The sequence below is a fragment of the Schistocerca gregaria genome, chromosome 10, assembly GCF_023897955.1.
Source record: "Schistocerca gregaria isolate iqSchGreg1 chromosome 10, iqSchGreg1.2, whole genome shotgun sequence".
Classification (NCBI taxonomy): Eukaryota; Metazoa; Arthropoda; class Insecta; order Orthoptera; family Acrididae; genus Schistocerca; species Schistocerca gregaria.
The window spans coordinates 202,799,669-202,811,908 of record NC_064929.1 but is presented as its reverse complement, the minus strand read 5'-3'; the positions used below and the strand labels follow the sequence as shown (position 1 = coordinate 202,811,908).

General features: G+C 37.0%; 1 protein-coding gene across 1 annotated transcript in view; it reads left to right on the top strand.

The window, feature by feature from the left end:
- Positions 1-11,630, top strand: part of LOC126293643 (transmembrane protein 161B) — an 86,968-nt gene extending 75,338 nt beyond the window's left edge. The window contains exon 12 of the mRNA XM_049986920.1: positions 1,815-11,630. Within this exon, the coding sequence (XP_049842877.1) occupies positions 1,815-1,934 (120 nt within the window). The 3' untranslated portion in view covers positions 1,935-11,630. The remainder of the gene's footprint in view (positions 1-1,814) is intronic.
- Positions 11,631-12,240: the final 610 nt, after the last annotated feature.

Below are 12,240 nucleotides of genomic sequence, written 5' to 3'. Positions count from 1 at the left end.
TATCAAAAAATAATACTAAACGGAACTCTTTAAACAAATAATGGTAAACAGGCAGCCCCAAGTTACTACCCTCTAATGATATTATTGCACTTGGCCTCCTGTGTCCTTACCAGAAACATGTGGTGACATTACAGTAAACAAAAACCACATCAAAATTTTTGACTGTCGTGTAGACTGTGGAATTCTGAGTAGCTCCGCAGGCAACTTGACTGGTCATTAAAACGGCAGAGAACATTCTGATTGACTTACAGTACGAGGGGTGTTCGAAAAGTCCGTGCAAAGAGGTGGCACCACCGGCGCGTATCGAGGTCATGTTCAGTTAGTAGTATCTTTGGAAAGAACGCACACCAAGTTTTAGCCATATTAGTCTATTTCTTTGTGTTTGACCTTCGCATGACTCAAGGAAGTCAAGTGATTGTCAAAAAATGGACGGAAAAGAATTTCGTGTGGTGATTAAACACTACTTTCTGTAAGGCAAAATGCCTCGGGAAACTAAAGAGAAGCTTGATAAACATTACAGTGACTCTGCACCTTTGATTAGAACAGTTTATAAGTGGTTTCAAATTTTTGGAGTGGCCATATGGGCACAAATGGTGCTGAACATTTTGGATTCCCTGTGGAGGTTATGACTCCAGAAATCATTGATAAAATCCATGATATGGTGATGGATGACAGAAGAGTTAAGGTGTGTGAGATTGCAAGTGCTGTGGGCATCTCGAATGAACGGGTACACAATATTTTGCATAAACATTTGGACATGAGAATGCTATCCGCAAGATGGGTTCTGCACTTGCTCACACTTGACCAAAAATGGAATCGTCTGAAGTGATACATTACTATACTCCTGAGACCAAAGAGCAATCTAAACAATGGGTTACCGAGGGAGAATCTGAACGAAAAAAGGCGAAGACCATTTCTTCGGCCGGAAAGGTTATGGTGACTGTCTTTTGGGATTCCCAAGGGATAATCCTCATCAACTATCTGGAAAAGGGTAAAACTATTACAGGTGCATATTATTCATTGTTATTGGACCATTTGAAAACCGAGATGCAAGAAAAACACTGGCTATTGGACTGCAAAAAAAAGTCCTTTTCCATCATGACAATGCACCAGCACACACCTCACCAGTTGTGGTCGCAAAATTAATGGAAATAGGATTCCAACTCGTTTCACATCCCGCCTATTCTACAGACTTGGCTCCCTTGGACTACTATTTGTTCCCCAGTTTGAAGAAATGGCTGGCGGAACAAAGATTTTATTCAAACGACAAGGTGATCTCAGCAAGTAATAGCTATTTTGCAGACTAGGAGAATTCCTATTATTTGGGAGGGATCAACAAATAGGAATAGCATTGGACAAGGTGTATAAATCTAAAAGGAGACTATGTCGAAAAATAAAAAAGGTTTACCCCAAACACATAAGTAGTTTTCATTTTTGCACGGAGTTTTCAAACACCCCTCGTACACATAAAAGCCAATGGAAGCACCACCACCACTCCAGATGCAATAACATCGTTGTTGTCCAGTATCCTCACTCACACTCAATTGTTTGCATCAATCATATGCACCCCATTTTATCCACAGACCTACATGACAATTTCCACGGGTAGCGCGTTGTCATTTTTTTCATAAATAGTCGGTACATAACTAAAGATCAATCGATTCAAAGAAAGTGAAAGGGTCCATTAATGTTTCTTAAAAATCAACTTAAAAGCTAAACCATTACTCAAACAGTTAACTTCATTAATTAATTATTAATAGATTAACAGTCTTGTGTGAGAGTCATTCAGGTAGACAATCCACGTGTCATTGCAGGTGTTCACAACAGAGGTGTTCCGCGGCCTGCTGGGCTTCATGACCTGGTGGACGTGCTTCTCCTGGTTCTCTACGTCTTCACTCGGCATGCTGTATCAGTCCTACTTCAGATCCACCTAGTACATCGCCCGCGTACCGAACGAGTACGAAGATTGTCACGATGGGCGACTTTAGCGAAGGAGGCGTTCCGGTGGCAGGGCAGATAAGAGAAATCTGTGTGGTGTGTTACCTCTGACTCAAATGTAGGCCTCATTAGTAGCAGCTCGTGCAGTCTCCCGGGCTGCTGACAAAATGCAAACTGCTCGATGGCGGAGCAATGGTGTGTCACCGAGGCTCAGAATATAGGCAGTGCCAGTGATGTGCGCACAAGCAAATGTGGACTTGGAGTACTGATTGACTCAGTACTGCCACTCTAGTGTTGCACACTAAACCTTTTCTGTCTAGTACTCTCTTAATTCATTTTGCAGATAAGGGTTTCTTTCCCCAGGCAAAGCTTGACGTAACATTGGCAAGAAATATTGATAAAATGTAGTTTAAAGGTGATGTGTAATGCCACAGCTTTCTACCTGTTTCTTTGTCGCCCACTGCAGACCACAAGGAAGCTCACATTATCTTGTACATGGAAAAGTTAATTCCATAAGTTTTTTTCTACAATGTGCTCTTTTATTTACAAGTGTGTCGATCACATTTGGCAAATATTAAAGTTAGCAGTATTAGGAAAAGGATAGATTGGTACTTCATCGTAAAAATGAGCACACCTCATGCACAGACGACCACTACTGCTGGCAGAACTCTGGTTTACTAAGACACACTCAGAATAGCAAAGTTGAGCAACAAAATAATCTCAATTGTCAGACACCACTAGTCTCAACACCAACTTGTCAGAACTTCTGTTTGGAGCTGCCAGTGGTAGAGGTCATTTGTGCGTGAAGTGTGCTTGCTTGTGTGAATGGGTGTGTTTCTTTGCCAAAGAGGGCTTTTGTCAAAAGTTGTGTGTGTAATAGTCTTTTAACTATGCCTACCTGCAACTCAAGAGGTAATCTGTACAGTTCGTAGAAATCTATTCTTTTCGTAATATTGTCGATATTCCAACTTAGAGTTTCCATTGTTTGATATGTTAAAGTTAATTGGTTCAGATGCTAATGAATCATCACAACTAAAAAAACCATGGAAGACAGAAATGCAAAATTTGTATTAAATTTAAACAAGTACAGAAACGTTAAGAAGTGGATGCTAAAGACAGAAATAAAAATCAACCCGGTATCATGTTACGCAAGTAACGTGTGAAGTTATTATGAACCACCCGTTCTGGACACTTCAAATGAACTGTAGGTGTGGGCCAGTGTGGGTTACATTTGTGAGAAGTACAATGTAATTAGGTAATACGTTCGTTTCACTTTATACGATTCTCAATATCCGTCAGTTGTCGTTGATGATATTTCGAGCAAATTGAAACTGGTGATGTATTTTTTTAAACATAAATAACTGTTTACATTGCACTTCTCCTACATGTAAGCCAAACATACTCGTGCCTTCTAGCAACATAGCTATTTCAGTTTTGAGGTATAACACATGATCAACAGTGGCAGTTAATGAAGCATTCACTGCAGTCATTTAAAATTATCACTTGATATATATTACTCCTATGACACAATACAGAGTATCTTTTTATATTTCTCTACAGTTAGCACTTTTTAAATTTTTATATAGTTTGTATTTAATAGTAATCTTTCATTTTTATCTTTTCTAGATTTTTAGTTATGATGATAAATCATTCATCAAAACCAGTTAACTGTAATACATCTACAAAATGTGATGATCACATTTGTGAATAAAATAGCATATTTCAAATAGCTCGCATGCTCCAGTGTGGCAATGCCAGATTTCATTATTTTTGTCTTACCGATTGACTTATGAAGTCTTACCCTATTCTTCATACGTATACCAACACTGTGCTCACATTTGCTCATCCTCTCTGACAAAATTCAATCAGACTTAAGGTCTCTCATCAAGGTCAATAATTTTAACACCATATATACTGTGATGGTCATATTCACCAATCACAAATTCATTTTGTGTCTACATTTTAAGTATGTCATTAACATATCTCTCTGTCTCTGTCTCTGAAACAGCCACTGAAGGTTACTCCTGTAAAGTATACCAACAGCAAAGTACGGTGAGCACCTTTATCGAGTGACAGATTATGGTTTCTAACAAATGAAATTCTCTTATCCATCCTTTCAGATATCCCACATATGTAATCTTCATGCACCACATACCTCCAGCACAACTTGGTGACTGTCTTGATTTTTGTCAGTGTTAATTGAGCCCTGAAATTTCAGCCGCAACTTAGAAACACTGCTGTGGCTGAGCTGACAGTGCATCTGATGGTACACTGATGACCCAGGTTCGATCTTTGGTGTCACTGGGAAATTTCCCTCAGTGGGACTACTGGAAATGGGTCTTCTCTGCAATGTGGAGACAATCCAGAAGCTACTCGAAAGAGTAGTAATTTCCATCGCCACCATTTTTTATTTTATTTTATTTTTTTCAGCTTCATCTCTGTGTAGCACTTGCAACAGACATCCTCAGTTAATTACTGGACATAATTCCAATCTCTAGTCTTCCTCTACCGAATAACCCTCTACAGCTCCCTCTAGTACGATGGCAGTTATTCCCTGATGTCTTGTCAAATGTCCTACCGTGCTTTCTCTCCTTCTTCTCAGTGTTTTCAATGTATTCCTTTCCTTGTCGATTTTGCGGAGAACCACCTCATTCCTTACCTTAGCGATCTTAATGTCATCTTTAGTCCAGCAAACTTGAGTAGGTATCCAGAGTTTTTGGGCTTCTAACTGTTTTTCCAATTCCTAATGATGATACTTGGGATGAGGTTGAAGAGGAGTATTGACAGTCCACCTCACTGGTGAATACCGGTTTTAATATTGCAACAAATACTTATATTTATATCATAAATTTTACTCTTGATTTTGTGTCTGAGTGTTTGCTTGAAGAGGCTTATCGTCTTTGGGTCTAGTCCCTGCCCCTGTAGAACATCAAAATGACAGTCGGTCAACCAAGTTATATTGCTTTTCCAGTCCACCTGATTTTCAACTAGCTGTAGCACCACATCTTAAATGTCCAATTCTCTTCTTTTCCGGTTTTCTCACCGTGTTTCACTACCGTACAATTCTATGCTCTAAACGTACATTCTCAGAAATTTCTTCCCCAAATTAAGGCCTATGTTTGATATTAATAGACTGCTCGTGGCCAGTTATGGCCTTTTTTTCCAGTGCTAGACTGCTTTTTATGTCCTCCTTGCTCCATCTGTTGTGGGTTGCAGAATTCCATAACTTCAGGTACTTCTCATTACTTTCGTCTTTCTTCGATTTACTCTCGGTACATATTCTGTAGTCATTAGTGTTCATTCCATTTAGCAGATCCTGTAATTCTTCTTCACTTTCATTGAGGATAGCAATACCATTAACAAATCTTACCATTGATGACGTTTCACCTCAAATTTGAATTCCACTCTTGAACCTTTATTTCCTTCATTGCCTCTTCAATGTATAGATAGAACTGCAGACGTGGAAGACTATGTCCCTTTGTAACACCAACATTAATGCTCAGGGAAAATGTGTGCTGACCACAGCCCTATTTTCCCCGACACTTATATAAGGCTTTGAGCAGCAGTTGACCAGCTTAACACAGCTGTCTTGGTCCAATTGCAGATTTAGTTTCAACAAAAGCTTAATATTACAGATTGTCTTCCACAGAGTTGTGAACAGTGCACTAAACTCATTCCCTTTGTGAATTCTTACATGTTTTCACTGATAATGTATTACTTCAGGTAACTTAATTCTGCAGATAATTTACGCTTTTATCTTACACATCACTTTTACAGAGATCATCAATACAATACAAATTAAGCCTAATTTCTCCTAAGCAGGATGCAAACAGGTTGTAATATTCCTGATCAGGTAGTCATTGTTCTTGTAAGAAAGAATAAATTTTGCATTTAAAACTGAATGGAAGAAAACACTAGACATCAGCTTTGGATGTTTCCCCAGTAACAACATTAGGCTCTTCATCTCTATTACATATTCTGCAAAGATGGAATAACTGATTGTTTTGTGGGAATAGTTTACTTAGATACATATACAGCAATCAGGCCATGCAGACCACGTGCTCCTTTCTGTTTGTGCTTGGTTCCTCCAGGTGTTCTTAGTCTGCAGGACTCCCAGCATTGTCTTGTTGTTCCTCTGGGGAGCCTGGTGTTTGGTTTCCCCTCACGTGCCTATATCACCTTTCTTCTGGTGTACGGGTTACATGGCCCACTAACTGCATTCTTTTGCTCTTCAGCTTCTGTAGAATTTTTGGTTGCTGCATCAAAGGAAGAGTTCTTCAGTCCTCCTCCCATCATCCTCCATTCTCCTTTTCTAAGATAGGTTCCAATATCTTGCTCATTACTTTTCAATAATTTTGATTCCACCAATAATTCTTCTATTGGAGCCTAAGTCTCTTTCATTTCAGTTTCATAACTGATTGCTTACTTCAGTGGGTCCATTCCCTTGGGGTAGAGCCATTGGTTTTCAGTTGCTGCTTTATGTAGTGACTAGTATACTGTGGTTACTTGAACAAGATTTTGTATTGTCTCTGATAGCTTCTGATGCCACTGTAGTAGACACAATCATTTCCACAAATTCCCATTTCTGCTGGTAATAAGACAGCTGTAATGAAAGTGCTGCTTCTAAAGTGTTAATTCCGATCTCAGAAGTTGTTTTTTCTTTCTCCACTTCCATATATCCAATCATGAAAACAGCTGTTAGAAACAGTAGTACAGTCTGTATTACCAATGAACTATTATTAAACTGCTATATATATATATATTTTGCCCCAACTGGTTTCCAGTGACAATGCAGTTTTATCTTGAGACCAAAATAGCAACATTTGAAAGTAAAAGAAGAAAAAAAGTGGAAGCACGAGTTGAGGATCGCTCATTTCTTTGCTTTCAAGCTCTTGTCTGTGCTTGTGCTGACCGGTAGTTCTCTCTCAAAGCTAGTATTTTTGTTTAGAGAGCTGGTGAGTTTCAACTAAAGTTAATTTTTTTCATAATACAGAAAATTTTGAGTGCATAATTACTCTACATTTTGTTCGTGATTTTGTCTCCCCTTAAAGCAAAAACACTCTTCTAGAGTTGTTTTGAGTAATGGGTCAAGTACATAATTGGTAATCACTGTATTTACAAGAAACAGTTTCCCTTTCTTGACAAAAGGGAATATTATGATTGTAGGAAATGGGAGTTTTATTAAGTGTATCCATCACGAATGAGCTCTTGAAACAGTGAATTGTATTATGAATAAAACAGCCTGAGAAATTTTAATTATTCTTTGCACTTAACTTTATGCTAGTTTGATTCACAAAATGCTACTCTCAGTGAGAACTACCAAACGTACCTTAGCTTTAACTTTCCTCTGTTAATATTGTTCATTGTTTGTGTAATGCTATTTTCAATAGCAAACAAAATTATGTTTGAAGCCACACATCCAAATTCTACATAAGCTCAAAAGCTGTAATTCTTCTCATTTATTTAGTGACTGAAAATATTGTGTGTTGGCTGCTGGCACTTCTTTCTGCTAGGAGCATACTCCATTTTTAAGAATAATTTCAGTAGATGGCACTTTTTTCCTGAGATTGACTTAATGTTTACTGCTATCTGTATTCATTTACTGGCATCCTGTAACCTTTTGTGCCAACAGCACAGCTGGCCAGTTTGTAAGAAATAGTTCAGGTGGATCATTTGTCAGAGTTCCATAACTGAAGTTAGTCTTGTGCGAAGAGAAATGAGAAAGTGTGATGGAATATTTGATAGTGTTTGTTGTTAGAATGCTTTTGTTTTCTGTGCTTGCAGATGCTGCTGCACAAGTATTTACACATCAAAGTAAAATACTGCAGGTATAGCACACACAGTAAGAGGAAATAATGTCTTTTCAACTTAAGTTACCACTGATTGCACATTGTTATGGACATTTCATTTAAAGCACAAACAGGAAGGCAATTCTAGTGAGCAAATCATTTCAGTTATTTTACCACTTCACAATCCATGGCTACACGCACTCACACAAAGTCTTTGGTCAAAAATTCCAGGCATTCCTTACTGTATGTCAGTGCAAACTATTTTAGAAGTACCTGAGAGTTTCGTGGACAGATTGCCAGAAGGTATTGTGAATGGTGATTTCCTTATTTCATAACATATATAATCTAAATCATTTGATTTAGGTACAGGAGACACATCAAAATTGCAGTAAAATTTTACTACAGACATAAAGCATGCAATGCTAAAAAATAGCATAATAATAATAAGTTCAAACTATCATTTCATCCTCTATGAATTCTTCTGTTAAATAATAGCATTTCCCCCACAGAATCTGCTGTAGCTTTGGTTTTAAAATTTTCTAGCTTCATATTAAATGTGCTTTTGTCCATCAACTTGTTATATATTGTTTCTATATTTATTTATTGTCCTCTGAATCAATACTGTACACGACATGCACATGGTGATGCACAAACATACATTTGATGTTGGACATTATGATAATTTGCTGGCATGAAGTAATATGCCAAAAGTTTGCACAAACATGAGTTTACATACATATTTTCTGAGAAGTTATGAACACGCATATTACATACTCAGTTAAACATTTGTATTTTAGTGCTGCATTTCTCTCACACACATACACAACAGTACCTGGTTGGATATTCTTTTTGCACTTAATTTACTTTGTAGCAGATAATATAGATGCAAGATTTTTGCACATACTTGCATTAATGTTTTACTCTTTACAGAATTCTTTGCAGCAATTTGTTTCATGTTTCTTGCCACCCATGTGGAGCAGAAATTCACTTGCACTGTAGAAATAATGATGAAGTAGGAATAATTTTATTTTTTTTATTAAATACAGTCAGTGGCTTACTGTTTCTTATTTCTGATGGCAGGCTGTTGTATATTTTAATGCCTTTGTTGAACGGAGAGTTTTTAAAGGCAGGGGTGCACATTTCTTTAACATGGAGTTTCATTTTCTGCCCAGTACCATAGTCATGGACATTTACATTTTTATTAAATTTTGTAATATTACTTTTTTTACAAATTTGCATAGTTCTAGTATATACAGGCTGCCAAGGGGTAGGATGAACAACTTTTGGAAGAGACATCTGCAGCTATCTGTCGGTTTATTCACTATTCTTATAGCTCTCTTCTGGGTAAGGAGAATGTTTGGGCTATGTGTAGAGTCTCCCCAGAATATAATACCATACTGCATTACACTGTGGAATTGTGCATAGTAGGCTGTGTGCACAGTTTTTGGTCTTATGCAGTATGCGAGGATTTGTAGGGCATAGCACACTTTGTCTGGCTTGCTATTAGTTTGTTTGATGTGTGTTTGCCATTTTGTATTATCCTGGATCCATAGGCCTAGAAATCTTGTTTCTGTATTTGGGAACTGTGTAATTTCATATCAGGCATAATTTCATTTGCTCTTAGGTGGAAGTTTAGGCAAGTGGTTTTCTTTGTGTTCACTATGAGCTTGTTTTTCTCAAACCAATCACCAAGTTCGTCTGTATTTCCGTTTATGGCCTCTTGGAGTTCATGTTCAGTTTTGCTTGTTATGAGGATACTGCGAAGAGTGTACTGGTGCTAGCATTTGATGTTTGACTGTAGGTCGTTTATGTACACAAGGAAGAGTGCTGGTCCAAGTATTGAGCCTTGGTGCACACCTTGTGTAATGTTGCAATAGTCAGTGTAGTATGTTTAGATATGTCCTTGATTGTTATAGTTTGACACTTTTTGTTTCCTATTTGTCAGGTATGAGATGAACCAGTTTATTGGGGTGCCTCTGATGCCATATGACTCAACTTTGTTGAGAAGAATCTTGTGGTCTATGACATCAAATGCCTTGGACAAATCTAGGAAGATCCCAACTGTTTTTTTGCTTTTTGTCTAGAACATCTAGGGTGGAGGGTAATTACTCATATATGGTAGTTGCCGTGGATTTGTTTTTCTGAAACTGTGCTGGATATCAAGTAGTATCTGGTTCTTATCAAGAAAATTTATTAGTCTTTGGTGAACTAATCTCTCCAAAAGTCTACCAAACACAGGTAATAGCGATATGGGTCTGTAGTTTTCTGCGTTGAGTTTTTCACCTCAAAGGTTGGGACGACTTTAGCCACTTTCGTGCAGATTGGAAATGTACCTGCCAGCAACGGTTAATTGTACACATTTGGGAGTGGGAGAGCTATTTTGTTTATGCAGTTTTTGATGATGAGATCTGGGATTTATTCTTGAGGTACTTTGCACTTAGCACAATTTCTTCAGCAGTAGTTTCCCAGAAGAATATAGATTCTACAGGAGTTATTTTGTTTTGTCTGTTGGGTGTGGGTTTGTTGATGCTTTATAACAGATTTTTAACAATATTTGCATAGTAATTGTTGAAAATATTTGCATTTCTTGTGGATTAGTAACTCTGGTGTTGGTGTGGATCAGAATAGTGTTTTCGTATTTACGTAGCTGTTGATTTGTTTCATTCCTTATGATGTTCCACACTGCCTTGGTTTTGTTTCAGGATGTTGCCACATAGTTGTCATTTGCTATTCAGTTTGCTAGTGCTATGACTTTTTTTAAGGATGTTGACATATTGCTTGATATCTTTCTTGAGATGGGGTGGGGATGGCATTGTTATTTTTTAGATACAGATCTCTCTTCCTTCTGCAGGAAATCTTTACACCAGTTGTTATCCATGGCTTCTTATTGGGTTCTTTTGCTGTGGTGTGTTTATGTTTAAGAGGAAAGACAATATTGAAGTGATGTAGAAATGTGTTTAGGAATGATTCCATTTTGTTGTCTGTATCGCCTGCTTCATATACTTTGTTCCGTGTTTCTGCTGCTAAGGAATCATTGAAGATTTTCAGGTTTTCATGGCTGTTATTTTTTACTTTAGTTGTGATCCCCATCTGTGCATAGCATAACATTATTTTTGTTTCTCACGTTACATGTGTGGTTTGTGTCTGCTTTGTGTGAAGATAATAATTTGATAAATGTATATGGAGAGAACAGTTAGGATTTGTAGTGTCCAAAATAATTTGTGCAAGACTGTATGCTGTGCAGTACACATGATCTGACAATTTTCTTTTGCAGTTTCAGTATTTGAGATACACTATTTGAACTTGCGCAGAAAAATTATACCATGGGTAATAGCAGATTCAGAATAACTATGATAAGCAATTTTTAGTGTACTCGAATCAGTAAAATTTGCTAGTATTTTTTGTTACAAATGCAAAATTGCATAGTTTATTTGATAGGAAGTCAATACGTATATTCTATCTTAAATTTTTGTCCACATTTAGTTCTAGGTATTTGACTGAGTTATGTTGTCTTTTAAGTTCCACATATTTTAAATGTTTGGATTTACCATATAAAGTTGTGGAATATTCAGTTTCAACCCACTTAACTAGAATCAGTTTGCTTATGATGGAGCTCGGAATTTTTTCTACTGTGTCATTTTCAATTAAAACAGAATGAGACACACCTTGTGATACTCTATTCCATTTATGTTTTTAAATGTCTGAGATTCCATTTTTCTTCAGTTCTTTGACTACTAAGTAATTTTCAAAATTTAGGAGAATAATATAATTTCAACCCAGTTAGACACCCATAAATGTATTAATTACTTTTGCTTTTGTAATAACATTAGTCTTACTGAACAGTGATTTACTTGTGGCGTTCAACTGTGTGTGTGTGTGAGGGGGGGGAGAGAGAGAGAGAGAAGCAGCAGCAACAGCATCAACATCCAACAGAATGACTGAAAGAAAATTTGATGCACAGCTGGTTTTGAGAATCACAAAAGGGAAAGCACAAAAAAATTTCACTTTCACAAATATATATTTCAGAATTGTACTAGCAATGGAAATGTCTGTATATTTTGTACCTTGTTAGAAATTGTTTGCAAGAGTATTGTGTAGTACTATAAAGTGTGTACATTTCCAATATTTCGTACTCAGCTAAAAAGTGAGAGGATGAAGAAATTATAAAATATATGCTTCAATTGCATGAACATTACAATATGATCGTATTCCTGACGATTGAGGTGTGCATTCATCTCAAGACTTATTTATATAACATGCATTCACTCTGAAAAAAGGAAAGAAATTTTCGGAAAAAGTGGTGGTTTTAAGGGCTTAAAATTAAAATAAGCAATATGTGCCAAATGACAGAAAAAATTGCGTATAAATATGCCTTACAGATAAAAGTCACAAAGATGTGATGGTGATATTTTAGCCACTCATTGTGAGTAAAACCTTTCCTTTTGAGTAAAGTAATACTCAAGAAAATGGTGTATTTGCTAGGTTAGAATATGAGTGATGTGCCTATCAGCAT